This window comes from Rutidosis leptorrhynchoides, chromosome 2 (assembly GCF_046630445.1).
Source record: "Rutidosis leptorrhynchoides isolate AG116_Rl617_1_P2 chromosome 2, CSIRO_AGI_Rlap_v1, whole genome shotgun sequence".
Lineage (NCBI taxonomy): Eukaryota > Viridiplantae > Streptophyta > Magnoliopsida > Asterales > Asteraceae > Rutidosis > Rutidosis leptorrhynchoides.
In genome coordinates, this window is record NC_092334.1 from 454,537,427 (window position 1) to 454,551,291 (window position 13,865).

The window sequence follows — 13,865 nt, forward strand, 5'->3', positions numbered from 1 at the left end:
CGACTAGGTGAGCCCAAACAAGACTAGATAGCCCCAAGTTATCAACCCACTTCCAATAAACGAAAATATAGTGAAAAGATTATAAAGCTAGCAAGAATGATAAAAACACGAGAATTTAACGTGGTTATATGCAATCGTTTACGATTGCTTTAGTCCACGGCCAACCAAAGAGTGTTCTATATTGATTAATTTCGTGGTGGTGAGTTTACAATGAGTTACAATGAGGATTATTTATAGGAGAAACAAGAAACATAAGCATGCTTCAAGTAATCATCAACTAGCCATCTTGATCCTCTTTACACCCTTGTATTAGCATGATCACAGCTCTAAAACAAGGTGTAAAGTAGCCCACATGCACCTAAAGTGACAACTTGGACAACCAAATACGGATCCCATGTGCAAAAGTTGATCAACATGCTGACAGCTCACTTCCATCTACCAGATGCGCCGCATCTCACCATTGATGCGCCGCATCAGGTGAGTGCGCTCAGCTCACACTTAATTGTGCGCTCAGCTCACTATCTCAAACTTGAACAGAACGTTCCCAGACTTCACCCCTTCATGGATGCGCCGCATCCTGCCTGTGATGCGCCGCATTGAGCACTGGTTCAGTCCAGTTTCTGTTTAAACGTCTCCACACCTCAACAGGCCGCGCCTCATAGCGGAACGTCACATCCTTATCATGGAAACGCGCAGCGTAGCGTGAGAAATAAACGACGTCAACTTAAACTTATTTAACCGCATGTAGATCTTATTAGGAGAACCCCTCATCTTAGTATAAAATCCGTCATTAAAACTCGTGACGGTATGTGTGTCATTAGCCATCAAATGTAATCCGTAGTTCGGGCAAAAAATGAATGAAGTGTTTGGGTCTTTGCGGATTATTTCGACTGAGTTTTTGATGGTGGAAGGAAAATTTATTGATGGGAAAGGTAACGATAAGAAATAAATTATTTCGGGTTCAGAGTTGGATCGATTTGCTCCTTCATTTAAAGTATGGAAGATGATTATACGACGCAATTAAGTAATTGCGGTAGGCTCATGTGCTGATGTGCTTGCTTGTTTTCTCGGGCTACCGCTTTGAAAGGTTTTTCTATACGAGTAGTTTGATTTGGTTTAGTTTTCATTATTTGTTTCTCGGGTTGCCGATTTGAAAGGCTTCTTTATAGTTGATTTGGTTTAGTTTTCATTTTATACTTTGTTCCATTTTAAAGTCTTCATATAACATATAACTGATAAAAATAAGTGTCAAGAACAAACAATTAAATAAAAAAAATATCATATAGTTGGTTTTTCACTTTTTAACATAGTCTAATGCACGTTTTTTTTTTTTTTTTTTTTTTTTTTTACTATGACCTCAAAATCTGCATTTGTAATTAGCTTACTGAAAAATTTGAACAAACACGTTATAACTCTTTCATGCTTTCGATTCCTTTCATTAATAAAAAAAAACTCGAGAATGAGTTAGTTAGTTCACACCATTCTCTTTTGATAAACAATAAACACATCTAGACTGATCAATAATTCTGTACAGATCAGATCCTGTAAGTTGTAAGAAAGTCATCACAAATAGCTAAAGTGGTCAATAATTCGAATATGAAGATCATCACCCCTGTTGAATTTATAAGTATTTATCATGACAAAATTGCACATTCAGTGGAGAACATTACCTACTTTGTAAATAATGTGATAAATTATGAAGATACAGGGCATACTGAAATTGTTGTACACAACATATCTTTGTATAATGTAAAACCCCCCCTTTAACCAAATGCTACCACCGCAAGTTTTCCTATGGCCCTCCCTCAAACATTCGCCATCTTTATGATGCATAACTTATGCCGCAACCCCCACCTTAATTTGGTAGGGAATAGCAGATGACTTGTACCTAATATATTAAGGAGTACTTTCATTGTTATCAGCACCCAGAATCTGATTAATGAGCTTCTTTGGCAGTTTCTTTGTTGCCTGAACATCATATGTAAATAAATCAAATAAGTTTAACTTTATTAATTTTTGGCTAGAGAAGAGAGGAATCTTTGGATGATTAAAACTGACCTGATAATGTCTCATATGAAGGATTGGCTCACAACCTACATCTGCAACTGATTTCCCTTTGGGTGTAGCCAAACTAAACCTTCCAGCTTCATATCGCATCAAAGCGTCTTTACCAAGAGGTAGGCTACTACAGACTTTCACGAGTGAAGTGAGCGAGTTCATCTGGTAGACCGTAAGAACAAGAAAAAAATGAGAAGTCCATCTAAAATAGAAAGAATATGAGACCATCTTATAGGTTAAGCTATAGAAAATTCAATAAAAAAAAACCAACTAAATCTGAGGAAGCTTGTTAGAGTTATGCTAAATGTTTATAGAAGTATCACGTGACACAATTTTTACATTTCCTCTTTCCTAAACTCAATTTTTAGTTTTGGCAGGTGTCACGATATCTTTGTTAGATATATTAGAAGCACGTATATGAGGCATGCCGATCATCTTTCATTATAAACCACAAAAGTATCACAATATCAATGCAAACACTTTTGCAAGAGCCCGATAAAAGCTGGAGATGACAATTGCCTAAAATGGAATCATTTAGGTCACATTCATCCCTAACTAGGGATGGCAATGGATGTCGGATCCATCGGATATCCATCCGATCCGATCCATTTATATGGATATGGACGATCTACATGGATGATAAACGGATATGGATATGGATATGGATATGGATGATGTGAAAAATTGGTGGATCGGATATCGATGACAAATTATCATCGACGGATATATCAATTTATCACCCGAAATACATATATACAAATAAATATATACATATTTACTTAAATATATACGTATGCATTTACATATCATTATAAAAGTACACTATAAACTACTAAAATGTTATCGAAAATATAGATTGTGAAAATAAAACTATATATATAGCATTAAATTCATATATCTTACATATATTACATATCTTTGTTAATTAATTTCATTTCATAATAGGAATATCTTTCAGAAAACTTCATATCCAATGGGTACCCGATAACCCGCTCAATCCAACGGATATGGATATGGATATGGATGGATGAATTATTCAAATGGATATGGATATGGATATGGGACCACCCGATCCATTGCCATCCCTACTCTACCAGTCTAATGGGGAGGAATATAGTTGAGGTAAAAGGCAAATGAGTTGACTCAATCAAGTCAAAATTATACCATGACTCTATAAGACAATTCTAGGACAATGGGCCTACGATCTAGCGGTATGTGTGATTGTATATGCTATGTGCAATAGAGTGTAGGGTTGTCGTTCTACATAAAAAGTAAAAACTGTATTAATAGTATTTTAGCAATACAGTTTTTGGGAGCCTTAATATATACAATATTTTGTGGTCTTTATGACCAGATTCGGCCCGTTTAAAAATACATTATTGCGCGTTTGGTGTCAATTGAACCCATCCAACCTCCCGTATTCCACATTTATTTAGTATAAAATAAAATACATTTGAAAATTAAAAGTCAAACAAACCTTCATGTATGGGCAGGATGCACAGCCACCATGAAGAGAGCACCCCTCACCACTTGTAACTCCAGGTAATACAGACATAGTCAAAACCTGATCTAACTCGCCCAATTTTGGGCTCGTTGATGAAGTTTGTGAAGTTGTCACAGAATCTGAAGATACTGGAAAGACTATTTCAACACTAACTCTTCCCACCCTAGAAGAAGATTTTGGAGAGCACAACAATTGACGAACAGCTGCAACAATTGAGGTCACCATTCCTGATTCTGTTCCCAATACAAATTGAAGATGGTCGTCAACATTTCTATCCAGAGACTCTTGTACCCTACTCTTTATAAAATCTAAAATGTTTTGGGTGGACCCTACCACCCCCATTCCTCTCCTTTTAGCTTCCATAGCCAATGAGAACATTTCACCAGGGACCTCGAAATGAGCAGTAAGAAATGCATCACAATACATGTCATTGATCTTTTCCACAACTTCATGCCCAAAAAGATGATGAACGATGCATGTTCCATCCTGACACACACAAGTCATCGACACATTTGATGAAAATAAAAAATAAAAAATAAGAACATATGCAACAGTAAAAAATTACAACTTCATAAGTCAAACTCTGACTGTAGTAGCTAGATTACCTTAAAATAATGTAGCCGAGGTAACAATGCCTTGATTGAGTTTCTATTATGGTCCGGATGTATCTTCACTATTTCTTCATCAGTCATTGATGTCATCTGCTGAAGTAACTCCACAATATTTGCACCCATGTAAGAATCAGGACCATACCATACATTCAAGTTTGGAACTTCAGCAAAGGCCTGATAAACAAACGCAGTGGTTGCTTTAGAAAAATGACCTATATAGGTATTTTTTTATCTAACTGGAAAACGGTAAGTACACATATGATAATGAAAAACCCACCTGTAAGATGGTTGGCACAACGTTTGAAGAAGTACATGTGATAGTAGGCACAAGTTCATGTGCGTGAGCTTTTGTTTCTAATGATGTATTAATGTAGACGACATGCAAGGAAGGAGAAGTAACTGAAGCTTCATATAGATAATCCATGTATGCGGGACTCGATGCGGCAACAGCTAACGAGCAGCTGATCTGTTCATCTGACATCCTGTACACGCCAACCTGAAAAAGACCCGTAAGTCATTATGGAACTGAGTTGTAGATAATTGAAATGCTTCGGGTATAATTTTGTCTAAGAATACAACTCAAGGAACCGATGAACAACACATCCATAGACAATAAAAAAAAACATTGCCCAATTGACATGTCACAGAGACGGCAAACACAGGCACAAACGCCCTCTCGATCAGTATCCAAGCATGAAGCATGTACTAGCAAAAATAAAAATCAAATTATTCTGCATACAGGTGACAAAAATGATTCATTTGAAACACTAAATCAACCAATATGCAAAAAAAAAAAAAAAAAAAAAAAAAAAAAAAAAAAAAAAAAAAGATAAACTACATTCATATCACCTTATTTGTATTTCTTTGTGTAGAATCACTAGTCTTAAAAAATAATCGTTGCATGCTATTAAATTCTTCAACTCATCACTAGTCATAACAACTATAGTAGCACATTTACATGCATAACTAAAATCTACTATATGCCGTCAACTCATCATGAACAAAACAAACATATCAAACAATTTGTAAGAAAGCGAAACTTGTTTAATGAAGCTTACCTCAGGAAAACCAGCCTGATCAAGAATTGCTCTTACATTTTCAGACATAAAATCCACCCCTAAAACAGCAATAAATTTGCACCCTGCTTTTGCCATGGTCACCGCACTATCCGCCATAACCAACGAATCTGATATATGAATATGAGGCCAAAGCTTCTGTGCAGAAGTTAGAACACCCTGCACCTCAGGATCCATATAAAAATGAGCAACAATACCAATCTCCTTTTCCTTCAACAAATTCGCCAAATCTTTAACCTTTCCATCGTCCGGAAACAAAAACCTTGCCTACAATTATACAAAAAAACTATTACTATATCAATCTATCATATCAATAATTCAATAAACAGAGTAAAACACGCCCAAAATCGCAACCTGAGCCTCAGCAAAACTTCCTTTAGCATCAATTCCATCTGCAGTGATAACCAAAGACGGAAACGGCTCACCGAAAAACCGTCCATCTCGTTCGGCTAAAATCGCTTTAGTTCTTTTCTGCATGCTAATTAACACATTATGCCAAGTATTAACCCTAGAATCAACAACTTTCACTCCATGCAATCCACCAATATTCAATTCCCCCAAATCATCACTTTTCATTGCCAACACTTCATCCGGTTTCGCACCATCAAGCACTGAAATCAATAAAGAACAGAATCCTTTCGTAACCTCTGAATCGCTATCAGCTGAAAACCTCATTAATCCATCACTATCCATCCGCACATCAAGCCAAACCTGCGCCGTACATCCCATCACTCGATTCGCCGTAGATTTTAACGATTCTTCGAGCTCCGGTAACTGTTTTGCATAGTAAATCAATCGTTTCAAGCGGTCAATCGGTTCGGAAATTGAATTGAACTCGGAAACGAGGTTTTGAAGCTTTGAAGTAGCAGATAAATTGTGGTCGGAAGTGAACGACGGCGTAATAATGACGGCGGAGCATGAGGATGTCGATCTAGGGTTTCTGGAAATAAGAATTGAAGGGAACGATGAGTTTTTAACGGAATTAAAATTTTTGGTGGATTTGAAAGGGGATGGATTAGGGTTTGTAAGTTTGTTGGTGAAGTAATATGAAGAAGAAGATGAATACGTGGCCATTGCCGGAAAATTTTGACGGTGAACGATCGGCCGCGTTGTGTATCGAGATTAGAGAAGGTGATAAATAGACTGAACGCAAAGAGAATAAGAGATGTATTTTATCTTTTTGATTTAACCCGCGAAAATAATTATAAATAAATAATGCTTCTTTCGGAATAAGAATTTTAAAAGCAAACAACGATATTTGGAAAAATTATCCTATGATTTAAACAAGATTTTTGTCAACGCGTTTAAATAATTATATGTCTTTCATTAAAATAATATAACGCTAGTAAATTATAATCTTTGGCAGTTAAAATAATAAAACCCCACATAATTTTTATTGTTTAATCTCTATATTTATAGTTATTACTATGTGTTTTTTATATAAACAAAATAAAGGGAGAATTTTAGAGTTTATATTAAAAGATTTTTATGTTAAAGGTAAGAAGCTTAATAAATATAAAAAATGAAAGGGCTAAAGAAAAAAAAGAAAAAAAAAGAAAGGAATCAAACCTTGGTCTTTTGGCTATCAAACACACACGTAAACCTCTACTCCATATTTACATTTGCTATTCTATCAAACTATATATATTTGGGTTAAAAAAAATCAGTCTTAAAAAATACAAAATTCATGCTCGGATTTTGGCTCATTTTGAACAGTATATACCGAAGTTGCAGACCAAATTCGAGGCACGAAAGCCTCACTCCGAACCACAAATCATTTTTCAAATTGATAATATTTATATAATTAGAAAGTGGCCCGGCCTACTTGGTTGGACAAATAATCGTCGGGTTAAAAAATTCAAAAAAAAAAAATAACATAAAAAATAAAATATAATAGATGACGTCACGTTGACGTCAATATGTCGACAACAAATTTACTATTCTGATTGAGCATTTAGTCATTTTACACGATTTACTAACATATTTAACCCACATATTCACTTCATTAACATTAAAAGAAAATGTAACATCTCACACTACTAACCCACAACAAATATTCTTATCATTTTATGAATTACATTTGAATTGATCAAATAACATCTGAAGTTACTGACATTTATTTTGAACGGTTATAATATGAAAGAGAATATTTATTCAAAATCATAACATTAATATTAACACTTCTAAGTAATACGATAGAGGTATTAATCAAAATTAGTAGTTTAAGAAATATTTTTTTACACTTGTTTTGTCCTTAATTTCAAACTACTTTTCTCTCTCTCTCACACACACACACACACAAATATATATATATATATATATATATATATATATATATATATATATATATATATATATATATATATATATATATATATATATATATATATATATATATATATATATATATATGGGCAGGATCAATGAGGAAGTAACCAATCGGGGGAAAGCGAGGGGAAGAAAAAAAAATTCGTTTTTTTTGAAATTTTTTTTTTTCCGGCATCAAGATCACACGAAAATATGAACATTTAGAAGAGACACTTCGTGATGAATGTTATTATTTAGGCGGAAAAACGATCGACAAAAATAACATTCAAGATAATATTGTTCGTGAAGAATATGAACGTTTTTTTTCATGTTTTGTGAAGTAAATTTAGCCCGATTTAGAGTTTAGTGTTTAGGGTTTAGGGTTTGGTGTTTTAGGTTTATTCCATAAACCCAAAACACCAAACCCTAAACCCTAAACTCTAAACCGTTCGTGTTAAAAACTCAATCTAAATCCTAAATCTAAACCCTAAACCCTAAATTTCTAAACCCTAATATCTAAACCCTAATATCTAAACCCCAATAGCTAAAACCTCAAAATACGCTCGAAAAACACGATAATTGTTATATATTACTTCTTCGAGCGTTTTCCAGCCAAAATAAAAACATTTATCACAAAGTGTCTCTACTAAATGTTCATATTTTCATCTCATCTATAATGTTCGTGAACAAAGTTTTTTCAAAAAACGAAAAGAAAAAAAAACGTTTTTGCTTCCCCTCGTTTCCCCCCGAATGGTTACTTCCCTCTTGATCCTACCAAAAAAAAAAAATATATATATATATATATATATATATATATATATATATATATATATATATATATATATATATATATATATATATATATATAAAGGTATAAAAGAACTACTGTATACTTTATTATTACTCTATATATCTATTTGACATAGTTCACATGAATAGTAACTTCCTACTTCTTTAACACCAACCACAAAACTTTTACTTCTTTCAAAACAAACACAAAACTTTTAAACTCCCAATATTTATCACAAAACTCTTTATTTTTTACATATTAACTACAAAAAACTACATTCTTTACACATTAAGACAAATTTTGTTTTATCACTATCATTATATTACTACTATTATTTCGACTATTATTATATTATTTACATATTAACTAATAGATAAAATTTGTCTTTTCTGTTATGAATAGTACTATTCGCGCTATAGTATTTTTATTTTTATTTTTCTCACCGATTGAATAGTACTATTTGCGCTACAGTGATTTTTTTTTTGCCCCAACGATAAATGAAGCAACTTTCGTAAAAGAACCAACCCTTCAATATTAGAAAAAGATGTCGGAAAAAAAAAATTACAAAAAAATCAACTAACTTTTTTTCCCCTTCCTCAACGAAAAAGGAAGTAACTTTCATAAAAGGAATAACCCTTCAATGCTACAAAAAGATGTCGAAAAACAATCTTTTTTACAAAATAGATCAACTAACTTTAAAAAAAACGAAGGCTAAAATAAGCAAATTTCACATAAAGAACAACCCATCAATGTCACTAATCTGCGGTGATGTACAAAATATTGGGTGACGTGATTGATGTCATCACAGAAAGAAAAACAAGCGTCTGAAGAAATCAACCAATAAAAAAAGATAAAATCAATAACAATTCAATTTAATTCAATAATAAAAATAATAAAATAAACAAAAGAGGTGTGACACTGTGACTCTCCATCACCCTCTATCCACTATTTACCACCTTCTTTTTATCAAATTTGTCATGTCACCACTATATATTTCATACAATATCATCACATCACCCAGGCACCGTTAAAAATATCTAAGAAAAGTAGAGAAAGTTGACTATATACAAATGGGATAGTTGTGACTACGTTAAGAACCTTCGCTTTTTTGGTAGGGACTAGAAGACCATACCTTTAAGGCCACCAAGGAATTAAGAGGGGCGGCGGACCTTATTCTTCTAGCTTTTGTGATTTGTTTTTGACCCAATTGCTGCGATTCCCATTTATCTACCCTAAAGTTCCCACTAACAATTTGTGGCCAATTTTACTTTCTAAACGCCCAAAAATCCTACTAGTATAATTCTAATTTCTATCAATTCCTCTCATGTTTTTGTCTTTTCAAGTGTTGAAAGAGTGCAAATCAATCTGGGTGTCTATTTTTGATTTCTCGACAAAATTACCTAATTTGTTGCAAGTAATTGCTAACCCTAGATTTTTTTTATTTTTTATTTTACTAAAAAAAAAAAAAAAATGCTAACCCTAGATTGACATTGACCTTAAGTCTGTCACATTTGTCATCATTTTTGCTGCAAGTTTTATTACAAAGTACAAAATGGTCTTTTGATAAACACATTCATTTCAAATCAAGGTTTTAGAATTGGACTCTTTCTCATTCATCAAGGGCACGAAATGAATTCTCATTTAACAAAGGGTGCAAAACATATCAGCTTCTAAAAAGGTGATTAGTAAATATAATTAAATTCAAATACCAGTCTTGCACAGGAGGAGTTTCAACAGCAGATTATGTCAAAGTAAAAGAAAGAAACATTATACAGCAATAAATCATGACATTACATATCCGAAGTTAAGCTTCTCTAGGATTTGTACATAAGTTGAGGTCACAGGTCAGTCAATGAGATGTGCTTGGCGATAGCTTATTTGGTCCTGATCAATTTTCAGGCCAAACTTTGGTATGATTATGTACACGTAAAGAGCTTGCCACCATTGATGCAAACATCATCTTTATTTCCACTTGACCTTCGTTAATCTACATTACAATTCCCACATATTTGCCTAGTATCGTCTAAGATGATCCCGGGTGAAGAAAGGATGTCTTAGAGCTGCACGTGCAGTCAGCCTCTCCGAAGGATCGTACCTCAAAAGCCCTTGCAAAAGGTGAATTAGATCACCTGCAGAGTGGTCTACATGCTGCATGATCAAGTTCTGCATTGCAAATCACACAACATTTAGAATGTGCGAGGACAAACTTTGTCAAAAAAATAAAATTCGTCAATCTAGACCTGTAGCCGAGGTAGCTTTGTAACAGCTTTGACACTATCTCTTGAGGCAGCACCCTCGGGCCAGTCCAACCGACCCTTTCTCACATACTTCTCTGCATGTCGGCTACAGTGACATGGGCATAAGTTAGTACGTGGTGTAACAAACTGACAACAGCAACAACAATAATACCCAATCCCGCACCTGCGAGGGAGGAAGAAAAAACCAAACATGAAAGAGATCACTTACTCTGATTTCTTTAACATCTGTGCTGGCAACAAACCAAGAACCCGCTCCATCATGGCAAGATGTTCCAAGTTTTCATGTGTTTGGAAAAGAGCCTCACCCTGTTACAGTATTAAAATTGGTCATAGGTATTCGAAAACTGGAAATATCAGACTTATGTTGGACTCAAGTTCTAATCTTACCGAGCAAAGCTCCACGAGAATGCAACCAACACTCCATATATCACATGGGTAGCTCCATCCAAGTCCTGTTTGAACCAAAGGTTTAGTGTCCAAACCAATTATATAAAAATGTGTATAAGCGAGACCAAATTGCATACCTAATATAACTTCTGGTGCACGATAATGACGAGTAGACACAATGTAGTTCTGGTCCTGACGATCATAAGTAGTACTACCAAAATCAATCACTTTGATGGCACTGGATTTTGGAACCCTTTTGGAGAATGAAGAATCTTTTGGTGATCTTGATGAACCCTGGAAAAAAACATAAAAAGAGAATTATGTTAAGAGCGTGAACCATCACAACGTTGCAACAACAGAAGAAGCACGCAAATTATAATTACCTTGTAATCAGGCACTTTCACATACTCTGGAGACACAAGGAGAATGTTTTCAGGCTTCAAATCCGTGTGTATTAGCCTCAGATCATGCATAACTGCAATACATTCAAAAAAGTTTCAATACCCAGGTGCAAAAATTAGATAACTTTATTGTAGGTTAACTGCAACAGCAGTGTGGTTCATATTTCAAAATAATAATAGAATAACAGAGATAACTAATTATTAACAGATGCATCAAGGACCGTAAATCAAAACAATAAATATGGAAGAGACTAGCTTAAGCGATTACTACACACATGCTATACATTCCAATAGTTGTCTGCCAATCTCCCGCACTAGGTCAATTGGAAATGAGCGATAATTGTTTTTGCGTAGAAAATCATATAAGCTTGGTCCAAGCTTCTCAAAAACCTGTTAAGACCATTTAAATGCACCCAACAATTTAACCCCAAAACCTATCAATCTGGGGAAACAAATCCACCACATTAATCATATCATAGACTTACAATACAGATATGGTTACGATAGTCAAACCAGTTCCTTATTTGTACACAACTGCAAGGAATAAACCAATTTAACAACACAAACAGAGACATAAAATAACCCTAAATGCAACTCATATTAAGGGTTATTTGTCGCTCACCGATTGCCACCTTTGTCATGTTTACCAAGTTGTTGCAACACATCGATCTCTATCATAGCTGCCTCTCGATATTTTTTAATACCACGAACAATTTTTATAGCAACCATTTCCTTTCTTTCCTTGTCCCAACATTCCAATACTTGGCCAAACGTACCTGCATTGAACATTTATCGATTAAATGATGAATGAATTCAATACATTACCAACAACTAACCATTACCACACCCTGTTAACAGATCAAACTCACCTTCTCCCATTTTTCCATGAATCTTATCTGCAAGATATGTACAAACAGATAAAAAAAAGTTATCAGTGCACAAAAGAAATTAACCAACTACATAACTAGAAAGTAGGTCAACATACATTAGTTTCATCTACTGTTATATGCAGAATTGTACATTCAATTAATGATTTATCATTATTATTATGGCAGATATGTTTTTTTATGAACTACATATGTATGTGCTATAATAAACAACACAAATTATAAACTTCTTGATAGTTATTAAGGGTAGTTACATCGAGAAGTTAAATTATCTCCAACAGCAAAAACATAATGTCCATCTTTATCATCTTGACGCCAAGGTGGAGAAAGATTTCGAACCACACGATTAAGGGGTGAACTAATATGGTTTGATGGTGCCCGAGAAGATGCAAAGCTGGTAACATTCCCAATCTCTTGTCCATAAAACAACCCTACCTGAGCCTACAGACATTTTCCATTCATTTTCCTTTCAATATGCATAATCAACTCCTTACCATTCAGTTATTTTTTACAAAGTAGCAACCACATATCATAACTTCCAATAATACAATATGATATCAGTAAAAAAAAAAAAAATACACTATACAAAGCCATGTTAACTACTCCATAATAAACATGTAAACAACAAAATTATCATCAATCACAATCAATTACTTATTTTTGCACAATTAATCTTTCGGTTGAAAAATCTAGTCTTCTAAAAACTTATATTTGCAAAATCGGATATAATTCAGGAAAATGTAACTCACAGCATCAAAATCGCCAATAATATTGTAAGAAATAACGAAAAAATAAGGTAAATATAATTCATACAAATTCGAAATCGGTCGAAACCCTAATTCAACAACCGTAAAGCACAGATCTAAATATATACAAATCAAAATTTGATATACAACAAGCCGTAATCCAATTAAAGTTGGACGTATGTAAATTAAAACAATTACCTGTAAATCGATAACAATTTCGATAGAATCTAGCAAAAAAGTAAGGAAAAACAAAAGGAATTAGAAAAATGAAAAAAAGAAAAAGGAGAATTATACCTTAGGCGGTGGTGGAAGGACGTCCCAGCCTAAACGCTGTCGTTTCCTCGGCCTAAGATCCAATTGACTCATCGGAAACTCGGTAACACGTTCGGTTTCCATAACTAGAAAGCGAATATGATTGATGAAGTCGGATGAATGAAGTTTACAGGATGATGTAATTTGCGTAGATCTATGAGCGAAACCTAACCCGAACGCAACCCTAATATTGACCAGACAATGTGGCGTGGGGTGGATCAACTTATATCCGGCCGTACACGTGTATGTCGTATTAGACGTTGATAACGCTTTTCTTTCCTAAACCACGGGGAGTTGACCATAGTTAGGCTCATGAGTTGTACATTTAATCGTAGTTAGATTTGACTTTCCTTTTTTTTTCTATTTTTTTTTTTCAAAAAAGGAAAGTATATTAACAGAGGATTGACATTTCCATATTATTTTTTTTTGAAATGCAAGCTTGCATTAGCGTATCATTTATTTCAACGACACTCATCATTTACACACACGCGCGCTTTCGGGCAGAAAACCCGAACCACACTGAGGATC

At 34.2% G+C, this 13,865-nt stretch overlaps 2 protein-coding genes across 4 annotated transcripts; both read right to left on the reverse strand.

Annotated features, from left to right (window-relative positions):
- Window positions 1-1,885: 1,885 nt before the first annotated feature.
- On the reverse strand, window positions 1,886-6,448 carry LOC139892509 (quinolinate synthase, chloroplastic). Its single transcript, XM_071875615.1, has 7 exons — window positions 5,604-6,448; window positions 5,232-5,516; window positions 4,451-4,669; window positions 4,168-4,347; window positions 3,536-4,048; window positions 2,059-2,220; window positions 1,886-1,968 (listed from the first exon to the last, which is right to left on the reverse strand). The coding sequence occupies exons 1-7, from the start codon at window positions 6,321-6,323 to the stop codon at window positions 1,897-1,899; spliced, it is 2,151 nt and encodes a 716-aa protein (XP_071731716.1). The 5' UTR covers window positions 6,324-6,448; the 3' UTR covers window positions 1,886-1,896.
- Window positions 6,449-10,113: 3,665 nt separating this feature from the next.
- On the reverse strand, window positions 10,114-13,480 carry LOC139892510 (serine/threonine-protein kinase AFC2-like). 3 transcript variants are annotated; one of them, XM_071875616.1, is made up of 12 exons: window positions 13,320-13,480; window positions 12,534-12,720; window positions 12,262-12,288; window positions 12,015-12,168; window positions 11,878-11,926; window positions 11,668-11,782; window positions 11,375-11,466; window positions 11,129-11,285; window positions 10,992-11,056; window positions 10,813-10,910; window positions 10,587-10,689; window positions 10,114-10,509 (listed from the first exon to the last, which is right to left on the reverse strand). In XM_071875616.1, the coding sequence occupies exons 1-12, from the start codon at window positions 13,419-13,421 to the stop codon at window positions 10,360-10,362; spliced, it is 1,299 nt and encodes a 432-aa protein (XP_071731717.1). In that variant the 5' UTR covers window positions 13,422-13,480; the 3' UTR covers window positions 10,114-10,359. The 3 variants fall into 3 exon arrangements, with proteins under 3 accessions (XP_071731717.1, XP_071731718.1, XP_071731719.1); XM_071875617.1 differs by lacking the exon at window positions 12,534-12,720 and having other exon boundaries at window positions 13,320-13,431; XM_071875618.1 differs by lacking the exons at window positions 11,668-11,782; window positions 11,878-11,926; window positions 12,262-12,288; window positions 12,534-12,720; window positions 13,320-13,480 and having other exon boundaries at window positions 12,015-12,033.
- Window positions 13,481-13,865: the final 385 nt, after the last annotated feature.

Bases quoted from the DNA above. Each gene is read 5' to 3' on its own strand.
- LOC139892509 (XM_071875615.1), bottom strand. From the start codon at position 6,323: ATGGCCACGTATTCATCTTCTTCTTCATATTACTTCACCAACAAACTT. The intron at 4,049-4,167 runs GTAATCTAGCTA...TGTGTGTGTCAG, and splicing joins CTCGGCTACATTATTTTAAG to GATGGAACATGCATCGTTCA. The intron at 2,221-3,535 runs GTTTGTTTGACT...ACGGTCTACCAG, and splicing joins CATCCTGCCCATACATGAAG to ATGAACTCGCTCACTTCACT.
- LOC139892510 (XM_071875616.1), bottom strand. From the start codon at position 13,421: ATGGAAACCGAACGTGTTACCGAGTTTCCGATGAGTCAATTGGATCTT. The intron at 11,467-11,667 runs GTGTGTAGTAAT...AATGTATTGCAG, and splicing joins ACTATTGGAATGTATAGCAT to TTATGCATGATCTGAGGCTA. The intron at 11,286-11,374 runs GTAATTATAATT...GTTTTTTTCCAG, and splicing joins TGAAAGTGCCTGATTACAAG to GGTTCATCAAGATCACCAAA.